This window comes from Galeopterus variegatus, unplaced genomic scaffold (assembly GCF_000696425.1).
Source record: "Galeopterus variegatus unplaced genomic scaffold, G_variegatus-3.0.2 Scaffold334, whole genome shotgun sequence".
Taxonomy (NCBI): Eukaryota; Metazoa; Chordata; class Mammalia; order Dermoptera; family Cynocephalidae; genus Galeopterus; species Galeopterus variegatus.
Genome location: NW_007726445.1, coordinates 135,410 through 160,652, shown reverse-complemented (window position 1 = coordinate 160,652; position 25,243 = coordinate 135,410). Strand labels below are relative to the sequence as shown.

The 25,243-nt window shown below is 41.1% G+C and overlaps 1 protein-coding gene across 1 annotated transcript; it reads right to left on the bottom strand.

Moving 5' to 3' along the window:
• Window positions 1-4,969: 4,969 nt before the first annotated feature.
• Window positions 4,970-16,847, bottom strand: GATAD2B (GATA zinc finger domain containing 2B). The gene is made up of 10 exons (XM_008567607.1): window positions 16,510-16,847; window positions 11,843-11,972; window positions 11,023-11,154; window positions 10,579-10,710; window positions 9,941-10,111; window positions 8,917-9,232; window positions 7,477-7,679; window positions 6,268-6,378; window positions 5,976-6,093; window positions 4,970-5,516 (listed from the first exon to the last, which is right to left on the bottom strand). Exons 1-10 carry the CDS (start codon window positions 16,842-16,844, stop codon window positions 5,383-5,385), a joined length of 1,782 nt encoding a protein of 593 aa, XP_008565829.1. The 5' UTR covers window positions 16,845-16,847; the 3' UTR covers window positions 4,970-5,382.
• Window positions 16,848-25,243: the final 8,396 nt, after the last annotated feature.

The window sequence follows — 25,243 nt, the reverse complement described above, 5'->3', positions numbered from 1 at the left end:
GTGCAAAAGGGTCTTGTTCCCCTCCCACCCACCCTATTCAGGGAAGGCCATTCCCCATCCCACCTCCCTGCTCCCCACCCCCCAACCCCAATCTATCCTTCCTCCTACACCAGGGCCTCACCCATCATCCTGTATCCTTTTCCAGGCTTTACCAGCCAAGAACCTAAAGAGAGTGAGAATACTCCCTTCAGCCCAGGCTGTGGGGAAATTGGGCCCCTGAAGGAGACAGACTGAAACAGCTTCCTTCAGTGGGTTCCAATGAGATTTGAGGAAAGGAGACAAGATGGAGGCTATATCTGAGCTCTCCAATTGTGTCACCAAGACGACGGAAAAAGTTCCACATCTTGTAGCTCATAGGGGGAGTAAGTAATGACCAACAACCTGGGGAATTCATTGGTCAGCCACCTTTAAGGGCTCTGTGGTTGGTCGTGAGGTGGGCTTGGGGCCTGCCTGGTCTCTGCCTGGTCCCTACCTTCAGATGACTAGAAGCATAAGGGCAAAGATGTCACTGGTCTAACTGATGCCCTAGACATCACTCTGCCGCCTCTCCCAAATCAAGGGTAACAGGAGGGGACTGGCAGCTCTCCAAGGGTACTGTTACAAATAACCACTTCAAGTACTAGTCACTTTCATATGATTTTCTCCTTGGTTTTGCAGCCCAACACTTTCCTCACTTCAAGTTGCTTTTTGGTTTTGGTAGGTGGGGAAGGAAGCATATAAATTTAAACTTGGTGGCCAGATAATCCACTACCGTCACTTCACAGGTAAGAGAACTGAAACCCAGAACATTAACTCTATCAAAGGTCACATAGCAAGTTAGTAGGAGACCCCAGGTCTCCAGACTGTGCCCTCCCATCCCGCTTTGTGTTGGTGGTTCTCTTTATCCTCCACAGTCCTGGACCAGGAGCCCTGGCTTTCATGGGAACCCAGCCTCATTTCAATTCATGAAGCCTAAAACTGTACAGATGAATGTGGCTCTTACTAAGTAAGACCTCCTTGGGATGACGTCACAATTCTTTCTGTCTACCATCCCCTGACAATCCACCCTCAAAGGCCCATGAGACTAGGTTCTTTCTTTCTTTCTTTTGGGGGGGGTGGGGTGGGGTGGGGGAAATCCCTTGCATAAGAAAGCTTGACACTGAATTTTGTTATATAGGTATATTGTATATATGCTGATGCAATCAGAGGGAAAAAAAAAACAGTGCAAATACAATTACAATTCATAATACTTGGTTTCGATGCCCCCGGGAACTGCCCCATTCCTCAGATACCTCCCAACCCCCAGCACTTCCCCATAGTATCAACCTAATGCTGGGAAGTAGGGAGGAGGGGCAGGTTAGGGTAGGGAGTGGGCTCTGCCAAGGCAGTGCTGGTGACCCGGAGGGACTACTCCAGGGTGGGGAGGCAAGGCACAAATTAGGGGTGGGTGGTGGGGGAGGTGGCATCTCTAAGGAGGGATGGGGTTGGAGCAGCTGCCAGTCTCAGTGTGCTGGGCCCGGCCCACTCCCCTACCCACCCTCCATAGCCCTGCCTCCCTACCCCCACCCCTTCCCCAGAAACCCTTTTGCACGGATCATACACAAACGGGCACATTACAAAATGACATAACACAGTTTCACAATATCCATGGCTAGGGCTTTTTTTTCTCTTTTTCAGGTTTTTTTTTTTTTTTTTCTACACAATGTACAATTCCTTTTAAATGGATCAAGAAATAGCTTATATACACGAATGAGTCCTTGTTATAACATCTCGGCAGCAAATATCATAAGCTAATGAAGGTCTTGATGGAAGGGAAAGGAGCCAAGGACTGGGGGGGTGGGGGGGTGGAGAGAAGGGTTATACCCTTCTGGAGGAGTGGGAAGAAAAGGGAATGGTTGGGGGAAAGGAACAAAAGTAAAATATCAAGAAGCATCTTTACAAAGCAGTTCTACAGCTAATTCCTTTTAAAGGGGAAAGGAAAGGTAACCAAAGCAGGAAAACATTTATCTGTGTCTTAAAAAAAATGTTCTACCATACATATATCCAAAAAATGTGGAAAAATACTTATTCCAAGGATGGAGGGAGTCCAAATGCTGTGGTCGAATGACAAAACTGATAAATAAGGACCTCTGTCCCCCCATTTTACCCAAGCCTTACCACTAATCCACCCGTTTCAGGTTTCTAGGGAGTAAGACACTGTCCATAAACTACTACTTTTAGTGCCTCTGGGGATGGAGAAAAACAGGCAGAATTGATGGGATCCTCACTCTACTAATACCCTGAGCTTCAGAGCTCCAGGGGTAAAGGATAACTCTCCCAACAGAGGGTCTTTCCTCCTTTCCTTACGGCATGAGGTTTAGTGTCTACAGGGCCCAAGGCCTGGGGATGGATATTAACAACAGACTTGGAGGGACACGCAGCAATCAGTGATGAAAAAGTAGAGAATGAGGAAGACAGAAGGGCGGGGGAGAGGAAGGAAAGGGAGGAGGTGGAAGGCTAATACTTTACCATGATTAGGGAGACTTTACCCCCATCACTAGTCCCTGGGAAGGGTATGAAAATGGGGAAGAGAGGGGTATGAAATCAAACCGCAGCGATTGAACAAAGGGTCAAAGAGCTATGCTAGTCAACAAGCAGCTTCTATGATAACTGACCCTGAGGGGATTAAAAACAGGGAAGATTCTACCCTTTCCCCTATGGCCTCAGGACCTAAGCAGACACTCGACTGTGGCTTTTCCTTCCCCATCACTCCCCATCTCTACACATCTTACTTCCAAACCCTATTCAAAGGTGGCCTGGCTCCCAGGGAAAGGACTCAGCTCAGGGCAGGGACAGCCCCTAGCCAGACGGTATTGCACATTCTCTGTTCCTTACTTTTAATCTCAACTGACAAACTTGGGCACCTTGTACCTCTGAGCACCTCTGAGCTGGGGGAGAGGGAGACATAACAGAAATGGCACTTCATCATGGGGGGTGGGGGGACAGGCTAGACATACATGCCACAAGGCAAGATGACTCGTAGGGAAAACATTTAAAAAAAAAAGAAGCTTCCAATTTTGTGGAAGAGAGAAAAGAAAAACCAAACGATTTATCCAGTGCTTTCAAAGCACAGAGGGCAAAGAAAAGATGTAAGAATATATCTTTATATATATATATATATAATTTTAAAATAATCCCAGACCCAGTTCCATTAACCCCCCTCCCTTTCCCACCACTTACAGTCAGGGGTACAACATTCCCCCAGAAAAATACTCGAAACGACCCGATCACTACCTGTTACTAGCATCTAGCTTCCAGATCATTTCACCACTGGGCGAGCCCAGACACTGGCTGCATCTCTGCTCCTTTATTAAGTGCTCAATGAATTTGGGGGAAGGGAGGAAAGAAAAAAGCCAGGAAGGCCCGTAGGGCCAGTATAATCACCCACAGTGGCACTGGGGTGTGGGGAGTAGAGGCCAGAGTGGGGGAACTGAGCCTGATTTTAGCTCCTTCTCCCACCCCACCCCCAAATTTTATGGGGAACATGTGCAGTTTTTGTGTGTGTTAACTTTAAAAGTGCCTTCTTACTTTAAAAAAATTATTTAATTTTTAAAAATAAAAGTGGGGGAACTTCCTCAGGTGGCTTTCAAGGGCAAAGTATTAAACTCCTCTGCATACCTCTCTGCTAAGAGGATCCCCCCAGTGTACTCTGGCAGCTTCTGGAGCTGGAGAGGCAGGTGGGTGTACACTATGAGGAGAGCAGAAACCCTTACTTTTAATGGGTTTCCCTTACCTCAAAAACAGCCTGGCCCATCTCTCTTCCCCCACAGTGTGGGCAAATGGGATGTTAATCTCCCCAATCCCCAGAACAGCAACATTGCACAATTCAATTCATTTTCTACATTAGTAGCGTTTAAGAAAAAAATAAAAACAAAACTAAAAACCAAAATTAATAGAATTCTGGGTGATAAAAAGGGACAACTACTTGTTTAGCAGAGGTCCAAAGTTGGTTCTGACACGAGTTGTTTGGCGCTGAGCAGATGGTTCTGCAGTTAGTGCAGCAGAGTTGGGACAGGACTCCAACCTGATCAGGTGCCCCCACCCTCACCTCCTGGCATTCAGAGGATGAAGGGATAGACATGTGCAAGTCTCAACTGTTGGGAGAGATATCCCTTTTTCTTTCCTCTAAGTCTATTTCCTCCTTTTGTCATTTGACTCACTCACGCCCATTCCAACTTCTAGGACACCCAGCAAACAGCTTGAGAATGGCTGTGATTAAAGGGCAGACTAGGATCTTAAAATTGGGAGTGGGGTGAAGGAGAATTTTACAAGGAAAATAAGATGAAATAATTCTGGGCTAGTTGACCTGGACGAGACTTCCGCATCACCATGGGGTCTTACGCCTCAGCACCCAGAAGGCCAGGGTCTGGGATCAGTCCTCCCTGGCTCACCATTATGCTTGTCATCACACTTCTCTCTCCCCTCTCCTCCACAGGTCTGTTCCAGGGTGTATGAGTTTTAAAGCTTCTCCCTCCACGCTCTTTCCCCAGATTCTTAGAGCCCATGGAGCACTGTCTCCTCCCAAACTATTCAGCCCCAAAACACCCAGACCTGGGCTGCTACTCCCTCTTGTTTGATGCTAACCCCCCTGCCCCACCCTGGGTTAAGTGCATTCAAAACTTCTGCCCCTAACACTCCCAGTCATGTCCTACTTGGCAGCTGGGGACCCTACTGCAGCCTGCAAAAACTCCTATCATTGAACCGAATGTCATTTGTGTTTACAAAAAAAAAAAGAAAAAGAAAAAGATTGGGGGGGGGGGGAAGGTTTAACCGTCCACTGAACAAAGGGAGGACACACAACATCATTAAAAATGATAAAAATTATAGCATAAAACAAACTTTAGAAACACACGTCAGAGGGCTTAGATTCTCCCCAGGACCTCATTCTGACCTCTATCAGAGGCAAAGAAAAAAAAAAAAAAAAAAAAAAAAAAAAGGGTGGGGGGGGGGGGGGAAGGTTTAACCGTCCACTGAACAAAGGGAGGACACACAACATCATTAAAAATGATAAAAATTATAGCATAAAACAAACTTTAGAAACACACGTCAGAGGGCTTAGATTCTCCCCAGGACCTCATTCTGACCTCTATCAGAGGCAAAGATCCACCTCACTGTTAAAAGAAAACCGAAGAGAGAAGACAGAGTGGCAGAAGAACAGATCGCAGCAGTGTGAAATAAAGGGGAGGTGGCGGGGCAGGGCGTGTGTTTTCTTGTTGATTTCTATTTTTTGTCTTCTGTTTTTCTGTTTTGCTTTCCGTGTATGGTAGGCACCAGTACAGGCACTGCATGCGACGGAAGTTGGGGGCAATGGAAGAGGAAAGGGGTAAAGGATTCAAGGGTGGGGCAGTACAAGTGGAACAGGCGTTATTTCTGTCCACTGATGGACTGCGATATAGATCGGGGAGGGATCATGTCTAAAAGATATTCACGCTGTCGGTCTGCCAAACTGGGGGCTTTGTGTCCTCCGATGCCAGTATTCAAGTATGCAATGTTGACACCTAGACCCAGGAGACAAAAGTGGAGAGCAGGTATTAAAAGAGGAAATGACATTCCCTTCTCCACTACCCTGGGGCTACAGAGCTGAAGATGTGAAGGAAACATTAGAAGTTGCCTGCAACCGTCCAGACTTAGCTGGCTTTATTTCAGGAGCAACTACCACTCTTAGTCCTAAGGTTTAGGAAAAGAGGTCTTCCTGAAATTTCAGTCCTACCGGAAATAATGAACATGATCCTGATGGTATAGAAGAGACAGGTAAAAAACAGTGATGAGAGGAAAATGATTAAGACAAAGAGATGAAATCATTGAAATCTGCTTTGATTTGGGGGCCACTGATTGTGGAGAAGCATCCCTGGATCATTCAAACAGGACAGTCGACCCTGCTCTCCTAGCCAAGAGATCAACAACAACATGCCCACTGAAAGGACCCCCAAGAAAGTTCTCAGATTAACCCTTCTTACCTGGCATACCAAGGAGGCCACCTGGCACAGACAACTGGGGTGCCTGTGCAAAGTTTGATAGCATGGAGCGGGCAGATGTGGGTATGCCACGCTGGAGGCTGCTCTGGGGCTGTGGAGCCTGTAACGATGAGGAGATGGTTGATACAACTTTGCTATGATGGGAGGGTACATGGCAGGCAAAGATATGGGAGTAGAGAAGAGCAGTATGACTTCCCACAGAAGAAAGAACAAATTGGAATAAATGATTGACAAGCCCCTGAGAGAAATCAGGGTCAAGGAAAAAGTTCCTCACCTGCCGAAGTGTATGATGTCTCATGATGGTCTCTTGTTTACTGACACTGGACACAGCTGGAGCCGTAGTGGGGGAAAGGGCTGCCTGCTGCTGTAATCGCTGTTCAATTTCCTGTTGGGAGTCGTCAGATCAGGCTGGGCAGGACAGCACCCAATTTCCTAAACAGAAAACCTAGAGGCCTTATTTCTAATGTTGCCAGCTAGGAAGAGGGATATGGAAAAGCAAGAGTCTGGTGGTGGCTACACTGTGACCTCTGGGTGTAAGCAGCCAATTTGTTTCACTGATTACAGAATTCCCCTCTCTCTCCAGGAAAGTTGGCTCTCAAAAGTTGGCTGGAGCAGTCTGGGTGGTGGTGATGAGCTGACTGATATAATTAAGGCAGATGAATTACCAGAGTTTTATTTTTGACTCCTGCCTATTTTCCAGAAGGTTCATGATGCTACCCAAACAAAGGAGTCTGATGGGTGGTGGAGTGGGGAATGGGATAAAGGAAAAGGACCTGAGCTTCCCAACACATCTTTCCCTCTCCAAGATATTTTCATCCTATAACTACTATAGGAAATGTTCACACACTCTAGCACCACTATTCTTCACTGGGCTACTTCATAATCTCTTTCCCTTGTCATTTCCTTGTTAAGTATGGAATATAGATAAGTACTTCTCTCAAAGAGATTTCTAGTACATTGGTTAGAGCACAGCCTTATAAAACCAAGGTCACAGGTTCAGATCCCCATACTGGCCAGCCACCAAAAAAAAAAAAAAGATTTATAGTACAACCATAAGTTCCTCCCACCAAAATCCATTTGTTTGAAGTGAAAATAGAAGGATTTCCAGGGCTGACTGGTTAGCTCTGTTGGTTAAAGCGTGGTGCTGCTAACACCAAGGTCCAGAGTTCACTCCCTGTACTGGCCAGCCACCAAAAAAAAAAAAAGAGGAATTTCTTTGTGCTATGGAAAAGCCAAGAGTCTCAAGCCTGCTTTTCCTTTCCCTTAACCTCAGCCATTATGTGTTACTAATTTCTTATCTGATCAGAAATACTCAGTGAAATGGAAATGGAAAAAATAGAATAAGGAGAAGAAAGGGATCTTAGGTCTTCAGGTCCAGAGATCTGTGGGGATCACATGACAACCCTTCCAAACTAGAAGGAATGACCCTTAGGGAAAACCAAACCCGGACAGGTGGCTGGTGAATAGAAGTCAGAATTCTTACCTGTTCCTGCTGTAGGGCTTTAACAAAAGCATTTTTCAGCCGGTTGGTGTGTTCAGCTTTTAGAGCCTTCTTCTGGTTGGAGGTCATACACTGCTCACACAGAATCTTACCATTCTTTTCTTGCTTCCAGTGAGGGGTGAAATCTGTGCGACACTGGGCACATACAAAGGGTTCGACCCGCAGAAGTGAGGCACAGCTTTTGCCTAGATGCCAACAAAAATAATAGTCAGTGGCTTCATGTTTCCTATCTCCTCTTTTTTCATCAAATAGATCTTTTCCTGGAGTTTATTTTTGCTAAGTTAAGAAAGAGACTCTACAAAAAGAATACTCTACCACTTATAAAATACTTGTTTTTTTGTTTTTTTAAAAGATGACCGGTAAGGGGATCTTAACCCTTGACTTGGTGTTGTCAGCACCACGCTCAGCCAGTGAGCAAACCGGCCATCCCTATATGGGATCCGAACCCGGGGCCTTGGTGTTATCAGCACCGTACTCTCCCGAGTGAGCCACGGGCCGGCCCCATAAAATACTTGTTTTCATTTGATTATAACATCATCACTCCAGGGAATTCATATAGTACCTTCCTTACATACAAACAAGGAAACTAAGTCTAAGAAACACAGCTCCTAACTGACATAGCTGGGACAAGAACCCATGTTTTCTGATTTCCCACTATATCACATTGAGAGGAAAATAGTGTGTCAATTCAAAGTCAAAGGACTCCATCTAGCTCAACCAATATTTTTGTTTCTTAGCCTCTCCTTACCCCAGACTGCACTTATCCCTGTTATATACATATATAATTTTTAGTTATCAGTGTCTGAATTACTTATTCACTTGGTGATCTGTTTATAGCTAATACTGAGTCCTCTAGGTACTTTCCTCTATTGTCAGGTGTTCCCATAAGTCTACAAGTCTAGAAATTCAAGCTTAATAACTTCAGTTAGTCTAGATTGTATAATGTTAATACTCTATAGTCTGATTCAGTATTGGCTTACAGCTTTTACGTGGTTATACTTAGTTATCTACATAAGTATGTCTGTTTTCACAATTAAAAGTTTCAAAGTGCAGGGACTGAATACAATAATACAGCACAATGCTGCACAAACACTGACATTAAAAATAAGAGTTTTATTCAACAAATTATGCATGCATCATGCTAGGCACCATTTAAAAAAACAAAACAATATGCTGCAAAAAACATACAAGATATAAAAAATACACAGTCAAAACATTAAGATGCACACACACGTGCACACACACACACTTTTTGATATACTGCTCCCAAACAACCATAAATAAGGGATGGAAAATGGTTTGGCAATAGTAAAGAAAAGTTATTTAACAAGGCATGGTACCCTGTGATACTGTGCCCATGTCAATCAGGCTTGGCAACCTCTTGCTTAGATAAGGAGATTGACTAGAAAGAAACAGCCTTACCTTGGCTGTCAATGACACTCTGTACGACTTCTTCCAAGCCTACCATGTAGATGAACTCGCTATTGGCTGCACTGGGCAGGAAGTGAAGCAAGGGAGCAGGAGGTTTAGGGGGTGGGATCTCCAGGAGTGTCTTTTCCAGCTGTTTGCGAAGAGCCAGTTTGGCTGCGGCCTGTGAGTTGGCAGCATCAGTCATGGCGCTGGGGCTAGGAAGGGGTGACGATACTCTGTTCACGGTCCCTGGCTGGATATGTGATGCAAGGTTCATATAGATAGCAGAAGATGTTGTACGCTGACAGGGAACAGAAGAACTTGACTGCTAAAATAGATTGAGAATAGGGATCAGTGATGGTATGTGGGAAAGAGCCAATTCTTTTTTTCTTTTTTTGGCAAACTCCTGATCTTGGTGTTACCAGCACCATGCTCTCCCAAGTGAGCTAACCAGCCAGCCAGAACAAACTCTTGCTTTCTTGGCAGAGGACACTATCTAATCCTAGTCTGGACTACTTAGCTGCCCCAAAATAGGAGGTATCCAACTTACTCATTGAAAAAGAACTCTGGCACATAGAAAAGGAGAATGATAATGGCTATGAGCTAAAAATGCTAAGAGAAAAGTAAAGATTGGGGATACTTGCTGTCATGCATCCTTATGATTCTTATTCTCTAGACCTAGCTATTTCTTCTTTTTCTTTCTTTTATTTTTTTGGCAGCTGGCCGGTACAGGGATTGAACCATAGACCTTGGTGTTATCACCATCACGCTCTAACCACTGAGATAACTGGCCAGCCCCTATCTCTTTCTTCTAGGCAGATTTTTAGCTTACTGCTACTCTGCTGTACAGCCTCTCTTCTCCACTACTATTTCTGTGTAATTTCCCAAATCTTCCACATTTGGGAATGCTCTCAATTCAAGCTCTACCCAAATCACCCTGTTGTCATAAGAATTTCTCTATGTATAAAAACATATCTATTTCAACAAGAAAGGCAAATAAAAAACATTCTGTTTCCACATTAGGGCACTCTCTTACTGGTTGGTAATTGATGGCGGGATTCATGCTGGGTGTTGTGGTGCGTACAAGGCCAGGCTTAGGCGGGCCCCGCTGACCCTGTAGCTGGGCTGGATTTGGTGCAATAACACGTTGAGACATCAACATGTGTGGGAGGGTGGTATTGGTCGCTGAACGGATGACACTGTGACCCTAAAGAGGAAGAAGAGGAAAAGAACTAGTCACACATGGTATAATGACCCATAAAATTCAAACACTGCCTATAAAACACAGTTAAGTAGAAACACAGGAACGCAGTCAGCCTTGGTAATTTCATCTAATATCTATGGTTATAAATCTACCATCACTATAAACTCTGATTAGTAGCTAGGAAGTTCCTGGCTTTTTTGGTACAAACTATCTAATCCTACATGGTTTGATAGCTAGAAAATTATCTAACCTTTCTCTAGAAAAGCTGGAAACTTTCTCTAGAAAAGAAAGAAGGTTATTGATCCTTCCTTCTGTTGCAGATTAAATCATGTCGTAAAGAACCAATAGGACCATTTGTAGTAATAATACCTCTATCATGGCCAGGTTCTTCTATAATCTTCACAAAAGCCCTCAAACAGAGATAGGACTGACAGGGCCCTACAACACTAAGATCCTACTATGTGTCATACCTGTAATGTTCTCAAATTTTGAGGTTCAACCCCTTGTGCTCCAGGCCGGGAAGGAAGCTTGGATAGGCCCTGCTGTCCCACATGTGCAGGAGATGGCTGAACAATAGATGCTGCATTCTGTACAACTGGAGTCTGAGAAAGGGAAGAGAAAATAAGACTGTGGAAAAGGCCAATAATCAGAGGTAGAAATGTGGTACATTTCTAGACTTTTAAAATTCCTTGTCAGTGTGAAGCTCCTATTGACCAGGAGGAAAAATGAGAAAAATGAAATCAAAGCTTTCTTGACTAAGGCCTAAGATAAAAAGAAAATCACCACTTCTAAAGACTAAAAAACTATGGAACTGGAGAAGAATGAGCCACTTGGCTGATCCTACCTGGGGTAGCCCACTCTCAAATCAGTTTTTCTTTACTTTCCCCTATTCCCTTACTTCTAGGGCACATTACCTTCTGGACCACGTTCTCTTTCTGTAGCTGACTCTGTCTCAGTTTCTTTAGCAGCACTAGTCGGGCTTCTTCCAATCTCAGCTCATCCCTTAGCTGCTTGATGAGCTGCTGCCGTTCCTCAATGCCTTTCCCCTAAAGAAACATGGAGACTGTCAGCTATGGCAGCAGGTACCACCCAGAATCCCTTCCCGCAAGAGAATCTCTATTACTTAGTTCTGAAACCTTCATCTTCTACAAGATGCAGAAGTGGTAATGGGATTGTTATCTTTGTATCCCTGGGGTTTGGCACAGTGCCTGACATTCAGCAAAAAAATGCTAATAGAATGAAATAAGAGACCACATATAAACGCCAAGCAGCCAAATTCCTGGCAAAATAGAAGAATAACCAAAGGGAGACATTGTTATCTTTTAAAATAATGTTTCTAAATCTTTTAAAGCCATGTTTCCTCTAAACATGCATAAAAACTTAGGAATCCCTCCATATTCTGAAACTCAGGATAGAATGTAGAAGGTATCCTTTCAGCCAAGAGTTTACTTCATGTGACTTGAATTATGAAGTTTTCATTTTCCAAAAATAAATTATCTTGAATATAATTGTTTGTATGTATGCTTTTTCAAATTATCTTATTCACTTGACTCTAGTATTTCCTTCTATAAAGGGGCATACCCTTGAAGATGAGGATTACTATAAAGACTTTTTATCAATGGACAGTTAATTTAGATCCAAAAAATAAATAGTCAAAAAACAGAACTAGGATTCTGAGGGAATTAAAGAGAATAGAAGGAGCATAAAATGAAGAGTGATCTTTTTTGTTTTTACCTTAAACATCTCTAGGTTGGCTGCTTTGAGTCTTTCTTCCATTCGGGAGCTAGAACGGGGACTGGAAGCCTCATTGTCAGACAAAACAATGATATCTGGAGAGGGAGTTAGCCTTCCTCGGTCTGGCTCACTAGACAAGAAAATGAAAAATTAAAGTATTTCCAACAGTAAGAGTTCATTAAAAAAATTAAGAAAACTTTTTTCCTATACTAAACAAAGAAATTTGAGGGAACTTAGGTCTGGCCCAATTCACCCAGAGAAAGATTCAAATTGTAGGATAAAGAAGACAACAAGATATAATAGATGGCAAAACCTCAACAAAAATAAATTCTACATCTAAATTCCTTACAGAAGATGCAGGGACAAAGATACAAAATGACTGGCTTTAGAAACAGGAAGAAGAGATGAGTATTCTTATCACACCAATTTTAATCAAAATCCTAAATGTTTTCCCTATATATCACTCTCCATTGGGTTGTCATTAGTCACATGGAGGCTCATGAAGGAAATGACTAGCTCTACAGGGGAAGAAAGGCAAAGGAAGAAGAGAGCCTCGTCATCCACCACGGGTATAGACGATATGCTCCTAAGGAGGCAGCTCACTATAACAATAACACGGTTCTGGCAATCTGAGGATTTACAAGAAAGGAGGTTATGTGACAACTTCAGTGACAGTGTATCCTGTCAAGAGTAGGTACTGAGGAGTAGGTAAAAGGAGGTACTGCTGTCATTAGTTTGATTGAACGAACAGTGTCAAGTATAACATTTACAGACTTCTGAAGGACTGAACCTCCAAAACTAAATATATGATGGTACTTTAAAATATTCACGGAAAAATACAATTAAAAGGTACTACGAATCTCTCCATGAACTTCTTGAAGTATCCATGTATGGAACTCTCATCTGCTAGCCAGAGTTTTATCTAGCACTGTCCCTCAAACAGAAACTGTCTAGAAATTACTTTGAAATCTAAATCTCCCACATTGGTTCCTCTTACTCCCAATGTTATTAATTAGACAACTCTTGTTTTGGTCTTTCTAGGGCTAGCCTTAAAAGCATCACACACTTGTTTTTGTAAGATGATAAAAAATGGTACTCACTACTTTAAGACCTAGACAACCAGATCCCTAGAAACTATAATTGCTCTACATTCACAAATCAATGACTATATCTTCTAACTCTCCTCTGATTTCAAAGATATCTTCCCAGACTCTATTTTCCTTGAGATAGCGTAGTTAGGAGTATACAGGTCTAAGGCAATATGTTCTTAGGTCTTATTTAAATGTTTACGTAACTTAAACCCTTAGTGCTCACAGACCATTAGTTGTGAGAGCCTCTCCACCATTTCTCAGGGCTTCTGGTCTCAATTACCATTGGGCACGAATACCTCCTGAACAAGGCACCCCTGATGGTTGGGATAGGCATCCAATTTCTCAATAGGGAAAATATGAATTACTAAAAGCAATCAAATTTACCTGAAGAAATAGAATAGAGGGTCAGAGTAATGAGAATGACTCTTGTGAATTATTAGGTTTATCTGGATTGCTCTGTAACTACTGGTCACAGACATAGCAAGCTGAGAATGGGGAATTACAGAAAAAGAAGCCACTAGAGGGAGAAATGAAACTTTCATTTTCTAACCCCAAGTTCCTGGAATAACAGTCAGGCCTAAATAAAGTGAATTAATTTTTTTGTGTGATTTACTTACCATTTCTATATTTATTCATCCCCCCCACCCTGAAGTTTAACATGGCTGAACAGTTTTGAAGTCTGGAACATTTCCCACTCTCTATTTGATTGCCCAATTTTTTCATTACCAGTAAGAAGCTTTTTCTATTCTGGTCCTGGCTGGATACATACATTACAGAAGACTATTTCTAAGGTAAGGAATTCTCTTTGCTCAAATTAGTGCCATCTACTGCTTAGGGACTGCCCAGTACCAAAACAGACAGAGACATTCCTAGATGAAGATTTTGGAATTGTGTGACGTTTATCAGGAAGTTATATATGAGAACCCTATATATTTTATTCCCAGATATAGTCAGACCCATATTAGATAGCACAGATAAGGGCAAAGCCCAAATCAAGGCTCAGTCCCCAATATTTTCTAACTTTTGACGTAGGATCCTGGATTCACTTGTTAAACATTCTAGAGAGAGAAATTATTTTGCTCCTTTCCCAAACATATATATGATTGGGGCTGGCCAGTTAGTTCAGCTGGTTAGACTGCAGCATTTTTACACCAAGGTCACAATCCTTGTACTGGCCAGCTGCCCCTCCCCCCACCCTGAACAAAACATCCACATGATTTACAATATTTGGGGTTCTTAAGTATAAAACCCTACCTGTTAGAGAGACATTATTAAAAGCCCAACTTGTTGTTGACATCACTTGTGACTCAGTTTGGCATATTCCTAGCAGCTATAAAGCTTAATCCTTATTCCAGTAGTAAAAACAACTGAACAGAACAGTACTGCCATGTCTCTCTAGTATTCCAAAATATAAGCAGTATTGATTTCACACATATCTTATTTCACAGATATCCTAACTTGCCCAACCAATGGCAAAATAAGATACTTAGGAAATTACAATATTGCTATCATGTTAAGAACTCCTCCTTCCTTCTGCTTTCAAATTCTTTCCTCATTTTATCCCTATAAAAGAGACCATGGTCAAGGGTTCAGAACCCCGTACTGGCTAGCTGCTAAAACAAAAAAACAAAACAAAAAAACCCCACAGTTCTCCTTGCTGGAAATCTATCAATTTTGTTCTTTATTATAAAATAGCTTGGGATTAAATGGAAATAGCTGTCAATATATCTGGAGCCCCTAGCTTCCAGAGGATTGTGTTTCAAAAGTTTATTGCCACAAAATAAAATTAAATACAACAGTTGGGTTTTCAGGGCAGTCTGACTCTTAAACACATAATGTATCTGCAATTATTACAATTCTAATAGCACTAATGAGATCTTACCCAAATGTGTAATAATGTTTCTACAAAAAATGTACTTGAAGAGTTCCAATTTGAGGTGTGAAGAATCTACCTAACACTTCCCCTTTTCTTCCTCCCCAATGACGTAGGATCAGTCATTTGCTCCAGAAGGGTAAGAGCTACTACCGGGCAGAGCAGGCTGCTCAGGCACATGATCTCATTCACCCACTTCCTGATTTCTTCCAAAGGACCTAGAGTAATCTACTTGCATAATGTTCCACTGACACTACCCTATAGCTTCCAAGGATTTCTCTCCTCTCCCAGGGTCACTAGGGAATTTCTCTGAAGTTTCCTAAGGGTTTTTAACTGTATTATCAAGAATAATGTGGGCCAGCCCCGTGGCTCACTCGGGAGAGTGCGGTGCTGGTAGCGCCAAGGTCGCGGGTTCGGATCCTATATAGGGATGGCCAGTGCGCTCACTGGCTGAGCGTGGTGTGGATGACACCAAGCCAAGGGTTACAATCCCCTTACCGGTCAAAAAAATAAAATAAAAAATAAAAAATAAATTAAATTAAATTAAAAAAAAGAATAATGTTCCCTCACAGGGTATGGTTTAAAAAAATAATCCTGGGACAAGACTATTAAGTAAACTTAAAATGTTGAGAAAGAAACACATGTGAGGTTATAATCATTCCTTCCTTCCTTCTTCCTTCTCCATTAGTCCAGCTTATTAAGATCCTGCTTTGGATCAGTCCTAGGACAAACCCATTGAGGTCAATTGAAGGGCAACTGAACAATGAAGAATAATTCTCATGCCTATGAGCTTTTTCTGAACTATTAATAAACTGAAAGTTCTTAAAACTAGAGCTGTTTATACTATGATTCACTGCCCAGGTAGACTAGACTTCAGTCAGCTCCAGGTAGCTTAGTGTGCATGCTCAAGTACTCAACTTTTGACAGACACAAAAAAAAAGGCCTGTGAAAAAGTGTTTGTCTTTGTGTGTCAGAGAGAGAGAATGAATGAATATACGTGTGCAAATGAATGTATATGAATATGTGGGGGCTGGGGGAGTGGCAAAGAAGCATCAAGAATGTAGAGACTTATCACATGATACTTTCCTTTTTTATACAAGAAAAGCCAGGCCCATGGTTTTTATGTAATAAAAACTGAGACTTCATAATAAAAAGATCCTAAAACTCCTGGAATAATCTGAAGAAAATACTGTTTTTCCCCTCCTAAAATGGCCATAAGATTAGAGGGAAGGTATATATTAACTCACTTCTGATTAGGCTATCAGCTGTCTAGTGCCCTCTTTATTCAGAAATGACCTTTTTTTTTTTTTTTTTTTTTAAAAGATGACCGGTAAGGGGATCTCAACCCTCGACTTGGTGTTGTCAGCACCACGCTCAGCCAGTGAGTGAACCGGCCATCCCTATATGGGATCCGAACCCGTGGCCTTGGTGTTATCAGCACCGCACTCTACCGAGTGAGCCACAGCCGGCCCCAGAAATGACCATTTTATCATAAAGGTAAGAAACTGATTCTCTGTATGCTAAGCAATTTTTGAGGCACCTCATTTCATTTGGAAGAGAAAATCATAGTCAACCCAAATGATACAGGTATGTCTTCTTTCAAGAAGCTTTAGAATGAAAATACCCTCCTCTCATTGGAAACAACCCATTTTACAGGCTTAGTTTATACCCTATCCCTGGAAGGCAGGTGAACTAAGCCATACCTCCGTCTAGCACTCATATCCACAGGCTCATCATTAATGTTTTCTTTGCCTGGCCTTCCAGCAGTCCTGCTGTCTCCATGAGGTCTGAGATTCCCATTGAGTTTCTCTTCATAGCCCTTGATACCACTGCCATCCTGTTTGGTGGGTAACTCATGAGGCACTTCAAGATTTGCCAAATCCTTCCTTTTGAGCAGTGCCAACATTTTCAAACGTTCCATGGCCTCATGTCCCTCCATTTTGAGTCGCTTTGCCAGTACATCATCTCGCTCATCTGCTGGGTCCAAGCTCCGCTTTAACAGATTCAGACGAAGAGCATCTTCTGTCATTCTATCCATCCTATGAAAAAAACAAAAAACAAAAAACGAGTGAGACCAGAATAAAGGCCCATAAATAGTCCATAAGGAAAGAGAGTGAGGTGGTAAAGTTATTAAGAAAAATCATAGTTATACATGTAAATATACATAAGTTCAAAGTTAACTGAGCTAAGCTCCTACCCTATACTGTTCTAGAACAACTATATTAGGGTGATTTCTCCATCCATCCTCAGCAATGAAAGTAAACTTCAGATACTTTACAGTCATCAAGGACCTTACCTGTAAAAGATACCTGAAACCAAACACCATACTCACCAGAACGGTCCATTAGGAGCCTTCATCCCTCAAAAAATAAACATTGAAAGTGACTGGGAGCTGGCCTGTGACTCACTCAGGACAGTGTGGTGCTGATAACACCGAGGCCCTGGGTTTGGATCCCATATAGGGATGGCCGGTTCGCTCACTGGCTGAGCGTGGTGCTGACAACACCAAGTCAAGGGTTAAGATCCCCTTACCGGTCATCTTTTTTTTTTTTTAAAAAAGAAAGTGACTGTGCATGCATGCTCAAAGTCAGATGCTTCTGTTTTAGCTTTCACATCAAATTCTTCTCCTAGAAAAGATTCTTCTATGAATGAGAAGTTCCTCACGTCACCCAAGAATGTTTTTAATTGGCCTGTCTTATGGATGAAAAAATATGAGAAAGATGAACTAGACAAACAGCAAGCCTCAGTTGTCTGGATACTGCAAGAATCAGAGGGGCTTGTTACCTGCCCTCCATTCTATATAGATACAGATCCAAAATCTTAAGACACTTTGGCGTTTTCTAATAAAGAACTCAGGTGCTTGGCCTAATAAGTAATATTTTCTCTACTCATACAGCAAAATTATTATTATTATTATTATTATTATTATTATTATTTTTAGTGACTGGCCGGTAGTGGGATTGAACCCTGGACTTTGGTGTTATCAGCACAATGCTCTAACCAACTGAGATAACTAAACAGCCCCTGCAGCAAAATTATTAAAGGCAAGCTAATCACCTTCTCTCTCACTTCGATTTTTTATACTAACAAAATCTAAATGTAGATTTAGATTTTCTCCAACACTTTCAAATCCAGGCTGTTCTCCTGGTAGGAAATTGCAATAATAAACTATAAAGAAAATATTTTGAGTCACAGAAACATAGGTTTAAACTGCTACATACTTTTACTAGGTCAAATATTTAATAAGTTCCGTTACTTCTCCAAGTCTCAATTTCATCTGTAAAAACGAGGTGCTTAGAAGGTGCTCAACAAAATTTAATTTCTATACCCTAGGGCTATGAATTCCATACCTAAGGTATGAGATTGGGTCCAATAATTCACAGACTCAAGTCATATGATTACCTCTGTTAATTGGTGCTGTTGTAAAAAAAACTGCATTTGCACTTGAGGCATCTTCTCTCTTGTAATGCAGAGTAAAATAAGGGCTATTTGATTCTTTTATGATTGTAATGAAGAAAAAGAGTAAATAAAATAATTCCTTAAAAAAAGGAAACACACAGGCTGACCCGTGGCTCACTTGGGATAGTGTGGTGCTGATAACACCACGGCCATGGGTTCGAATCCCTAGGTAGGGATGGCTGGTTAGCTCACTTGGGAGAGCGTGGTGCTGACAACACCAAGTCAGGGGTTAAGATCCCCTTACCGGTCAACTTTAAAAGAAAAAAAAAAGGAAACATACTTTTTAGACACCCAGATCTCAGAATTTTGGGGTAATGTTTCTCAATTATTATTATTATTTTTTTTTGAAAAATATTATTGAGATATAATTCACATACCATACAATTCACCTATTTAAAGTATACAATTCAATGACTTTTAGTTTACTCATGGGGTTATAAAACTATCACCAAAATCAATTTTAGAACATTTTTATCACCTTCCCCTCCCCCCAAAACCCCATACCCACTAATAGTCACTCTCCTTTCCCCTCAATCCGTCTCCCACGCCAGTCCTAGGCAACCACTACAAATCTACTTTTTTTCTCTAGATTTGCCCTATTGTGTGGACTTTCCATATAAATGGAATAATACAATACATAGTCCTTTGTGAACGGCTTCTTTCACTCAGCATTATGTTTTCAATGTTCATTCATGTTGTTAGTATATATCATTACTCCATTTCTTTTTATGACTGAGTAAGACTATGTATGGATATATTACATTTTGTTTATCCATTCATTAACTGATGGATGTCGGTTTGTTTCCACTTTTTGCTATTATGAATAATGCTGCTACGAACATTAACGGACAAGTTTTTGTGTGGAGATAATTGTTTTCAATTCCCTTGGGTATATACTTAGGAGTGGAATTGCAGGGTCCTATAGTGACTCTACATTTAACATTTTGAAGAATTACCAGGCTGTTTTCTTTTTCTTTTGTCTTTTTTTGTGACTGGCTGCACCGCGCTCAGCACTGGCCACCCCTATATAGGATCCGAACCCGCGGCAGGAGCACCGCACTCTCCCGAGTGCGCCATGGGGCCGGCCCTACCAGGCTGTTTTCTAAAGTGTCTGTACCATTTTTACATTCCCACCAGCAGTGTATGAGGATTTCAATTTTTCCAGATCCTCTTAGCTCTCTTTTAACAGCTTCATATATGAGACATTACAGCATATATATAAATATTCTTCAGCCACAGATACTCCAACGATTTATCATTTGTTACTTCGGAAGTGATATAACTCTGAAAAAAATACCTCCAGATGGACTGACTGGTAAATTGAATGCTACAGGACACCAAAAATTAAACCCTTACTCCATAGTAACAATGCCTTGTTACTGGATCAACACTACATACTGAGAGTATAACCAAGAATACCATGGAAGTTTTAATGGGTGGGAAAAGTCTGCCACTCAACTGATTATACACCTAGATGCATGATGGAGTTTGGATGTGTTGTCCCCTCCAAAACTCATGTGGAAATCTGATCTCCAATATGGCAGTGTTGGAAACTGATTGAGTCATGGGGGTGGATCCCTCATGAATGGATTAATGCTCTCCCTGGGGGAGAAGGGATAAATGAGTGAGTTCTCACTCTATTAGTTCCCGCGAGAGCTAGTTGCTTAAAAAGACTCTGGCGCCTTCTCTCTCTCTTGCTTCCTGTCGCCATGTGATCTGCTTGTACCCGCTGGCTGCCTGCCACTTTCTGCCATGAGTGGAAGCAGCCTGAGGACCATGCCAGATGCAGCTGTCCCAGAATCATAAGCCAAATAAACCTTTCTTCTTTAGGGCCGAGCCCGTGGTGCACTCGGGAGAGTGCAGCACTCCCGCCGCGGGTTTGGATCCTATATAGGAATGACCGGTGTGCTCACAGCGCTCACTGGCTGAGCGCAGTGCGGCCGGTCTCAAAAAGGACAAAAAAAAAAAAAAAAAAAAAACCCTTCCTCTTTATAAATTACCTAGTCTCGGGTAATTCTGTTATAGAGGCACAAAACGGACTAAAATAATGCAAAAAGTACTTTACAAAAGTATATAGCAAAATATACAAATATAAATTAAGACACTACAGTGTTCTAAGTTTTGAGATAAATTATACTCACGAGCACTGAACATATATGACAAAACAACAAAACTCAATAACCTAGGGCTGAATGGAGTTTGAGATGCCATCATACCTTGGCTTCTTGCTGACAGATACAGAAACAGGTGAAAGCAGTTCGAATTGTTTCCCCTTACTGTACTCCAATGATGCAAGAAGGAAACTGACACATTGGAGGCTGGGAAAAACCAAAACCCAGACATTTGAATTAGTCTGAGGTAAATAATCTTTCCCAATAGATGGCTTGAAAACCCTGACCAATCTGTCCATGCTTACTCGTCTTTACTGATCCATAAACCCCAACTTTATGCACTCACAGACATGCCTGCTTCAAAATCCAGTGTAACATGAACTTTGAAAACATTATGTTAAATAAAGTAAATCAGACACAGAAGGACAAATATTATGTGGTTCCACTTACATGAGGTACCTAGAGATAGAAATTAGAATAGAGATTAACAGCTGCTGGGAGGTGGTGGGGTAAAGAGTGAGGAGTTATTATTTAATGGGAACCGAGTTTCTTGGATGAAGAAAAAGTTTTGGAAAAGGATAGTGGTGACAATTACATAAAATTGTTTAATCCATGGATGTGGAACCCAAGGATTATCAAGAGTTGACTGTAGTTAACATGTCAAACTGCAGTGGAAAAATGCCTAGCTTTAAATTTGCTGGTGACTGCTGTAAGAAACAAGAAAGGCCAAATGATAACACAGTTCTAGATCCATGCCTGTCAACTTTTTGACTCATCCTCAAACCAAAGACTTAGAGGATCCTGAGAGTCAGAGGATGGGGGGGATGAAGAGGGAGAACAAAATGAATTAATATTTAAGTGCCTATTATGACTAGGCAATGTACAAGGCCCTTTATATTTGTTCTCCCATTTAATCAGATCAGAGGACTAACAGAAAAATCTAAATTGTCAGCTAGGTTAGAAAACCTCTAATTTTTTTTTTTTTTTTAAAGATGACCGGTAAAGAGATCTTAACCCTTGACTTGGTGTTGTCAGCACCACGCTCTCCCAAGTGAGTTAACTAGCCATCCCTATATAGGGATCCAAATCTGTGGCTTTGGTGTTAACACCACACTTTCCCAAGTAAGCCACGGGCCAGCCCAGAAAACCTCTAATTGTTAAAAATGAAATTTAAGCCTATAGTTATATAAAATGACTTTATTTAAAAAAAATTTTTAAATATATAACATGAGTTTAAAAGTTTAAAGTAGCCTGGGGCCGGCCCGTGTCTCACTCGGGAGAGTGTGGTGCTGGTAACACCAAGGCCACAGGTTCGGATCCCTATATAGAGGGATGGCCAGTTAGTTCACTTGGGAGAGCGTGGTGCTGACAACACCAAGTCAAGGGTTAAGATCCCCTTACCGGTCATCTTTTTAAAAATAAAATAAGATAAAATGAAAGTTTAAAGTAGACTAAAAGATCATAAGATGGTTATGTTACTTCATGAAGAGTTCTCAGCATTTATAAGGAACAAGACATAATAGTCTTTTTTTTTTTTTCCTTTTTGTCTTTTTTCATGACTGGCAACGGATCGCAACCATCAGTATCGCGCCCGTACCGGACCGGGACCGGCAACGGGATCGCAACCCTCGGTGTTGCGCCCGCACCTCGCTCAGCCAGTGAGCGGCCGGTCTGTATGTGGGATCTGAACCCTCGGCGGGAGCGCCGCCGCGCTCCCAAGCGGCGCACTGTAGCAGTGTGCCACCGGGCCGGCCCTTCAAGAAACAGAACAGTATTCAACACATAAAAGTAATTTTAAAAAATTGTTTTGGTTTCAAAATCCTAAGAAGAAATGAAAATACTTAAATTTCTGCTATTTACCTTTTTAAAATCTAAAGACTTTTAAATGAGTACTAATAAATGGAGCAAAACATATTTTCATTTTCAACTAGTATTTCTTACCAATTTCTCTCCCTGTAACCCATCTTCCAAATGGTCACAATATGGAGCTGAGGAGAATTTTACTGTTGTACATATTGAAAAGATTGTATGGTCTCCTTATTGTGAACTATTTCAAGCATGGAGATAAGTATAGATAATAAAAGAAGGCCAAATCTTAATATTTTGCCCCTATTTTATAATTAAATTTTTGAGAGAATTGTAGATTCATATGAAGTTTTAAGAAATAATATACAAAGGTCCCATGCCCCCTTTACCTATTTTCCCTCTGGTAACATCCTTCAAAATTATACTATATCACAATCAAGATGTCAACATTGATACACAATCTATAGATCTTATGCAAATTTCTCCGATTTTACCTATATGCATTTGTGTGTATTGAGTTCTGTAAAATTTTATCACATTTGTAGGTTCATGTACCCACTGCTACTATCAAGAATCAGAACAGTTCCACCACCTAAGAACCCCTCATGTTATCTTTTTATAACCACATCCACCCTCTTCCCCCCAATCTCCTGCCACATTCCTAACCTATGGTGACAACTTATCTGTTCTCTATTTCTAAAATATAGGCTTTCCAAAAAATTATATAATTGGAATCATACAGTATATAACTTTTAGGACTGGCTTTTTTCACTTAGGATAATTCTCTTGAGATTCATCTAAGTTTCTGCATATACCAACAGTTCATACCTTTTTCTATTGCCGAATAGTATTCCATGGTATGGATGTATCACAGTTTATTCACCCACTGAAGGACATCTGAGTTATTTCTAGTTTTTTGCTATTACAAATAAAGCTGCTACAAACATTCATTTACAAGTTTTTGTAGCAACATAAATTTTCATTTACCTGGGATAAATGCCTAAGAGTGTGACTGCTGAGTTATACAGAAAATGAACGTTTAGTTTTATAAGAAATTACCAATCTGTTTCTAGAGTAGGTGTACCATAATGTATTTCCACAAGTAATGTATGAGAAATCCAGTTTCTTTGCATCACCAGCATTTGGCAGTATCATTATTTTTTATTTAAGCCACTCTGATAGGTGTATAGTAATATTTCATTGTGGTTTTAACTTGCATTTCCCCAATGGCTAATGACATTTTTTTTATGTGCTTATTTGCCATCTGTATATCCTCTTTTGTGAAACTTCTGTTCATGCCTTTTGCTGCAATTTCTATTTCTGGACAAGATGATGTAACAGGGTCCCAATTCTGTCTGGTTTTTTGTTGATGTTTCAGGGCCTCCTACATGAAACAACAAAAAACAGACAAAATACATGAAATGAGGGTTTTTGAGACACTGGACATCAGACACCAAAGTGTAGTGATCCCAGAGGAACAAGAAACAAATAAGATGAGCTCTAAAAGTGTCCTCACTTATTGCCTTTTAAGATAGTTTCTAGGATGTGTTACAGGTAGAGGAAACAGGTGGAGCCCAGCGGACTTCCGAGTTGAAGAGAAGAGAGCTGAGGATATGGTTGATATAATGGCAGCTAGCTTTCAAAGGACAGAGCATGACAGAAGAGAGAGCTGCAGAGAGAGAAGAGCCCAGAGGTCTGCAAAATAATCCCCTCCACTATTGGGGTGATCAGAGTACTGATCAGTACATGCATATGAAGAAACTATCCAAGACCAGGGAAAAAAAACATCTGAAAGGACTAGAGGGAACACTGCCCAGCACTCACACAGGGCCAGGAACAGTGCCTATTCTCAAGAGTCAGATTGGAAAAATTCGTAATTTATGGGGCACTGGGTAGAGGACTCAGGAAGGTCTTACCTTAGTAGTGAGGAATTGTAGCCCTAGACTAAGCACTGTTTCAGACTGGTCTAACAAATCATGAAAGTAAGACCCCAAAAGACCAGACTGTTGACAAGTACATTAACTGAATTGCAAAACAATCTCAAGAAGATTTTACAGGAATAAAAAAAAAAAATCCAGCACCCCAAAATATAAAATTAACAATGTCTGAAATCTGATCAAGGAGTACCAGGGCATGAAGAGAGGCAGGAAAACATGACCCAGGAGGAGGAGAATAATCAATCAATAGAAAGCTACTTACCCAGAACTAATTCTGCTAGAATTAGAAGGCCTTTGAACAGATATTATAACTGTATTCCATATGTCAAAAGGTTATGAATTGTGTCCCCCAAGTTTTATGTATTAGAAACTTAGCCCCCACTGTGACTGTTGAGAAGGTAGGAAGTCCTATTATGGTAATTGAAAGGTAGAGCCTTAAAGAGATTGGATTGTAGGACCCTGCAGTAGTGAATGGATTAAAAACGGTGGTCAAGGGTGTGGTTCTGAGAGCTTTAAAAAAAAGAAGAAAGTCTGTCTCTCTCTCTCTCCTTCCACCACCTTGCAATGTGAGGCCCCTGGGTTGCTGCTGCCACCACCAGATGTACTTTGGACTTCCCAGCCTCAGAAACTGTACGCAATAAATCTAGTTTTTCTTTACAAATAAAAAATAAAAGTTAAGTAGAGAAATGGAAAATGTATAAAAAGACTCAAGTCAAACTTCTAGAGATGAAAACTAGTGGATGAGATAAAAAATATAGTGGATATAAAGATAGTGTGGTACTAGTATAAAGACAGATGACATATGACCAATGGAACAGAATTGATAGTCTAGAAATACACCTTAACATTTATGGTCAATTGATTTCCCACAATGGTGCCAAGACAATTCAATAAGGCAAAGAAGAGTAGTTTCAACAAATGGTTCTGAGACAATAAGATATCCACATGTAAAAGACTGAAGTTGAGCTCCTACCTCACACCATATACAAAAATTAAATAAAAATGGAACAAAGACCTAAATATAAGGGCTAAAACTATAAAATTCTTTTTTTTTTTTTTTTTTTTTTTTTTTTTTTTTTTTTCCTTGCCCGGCAAAAAACCGAACCCCCCAGTGTTCCCCCCCC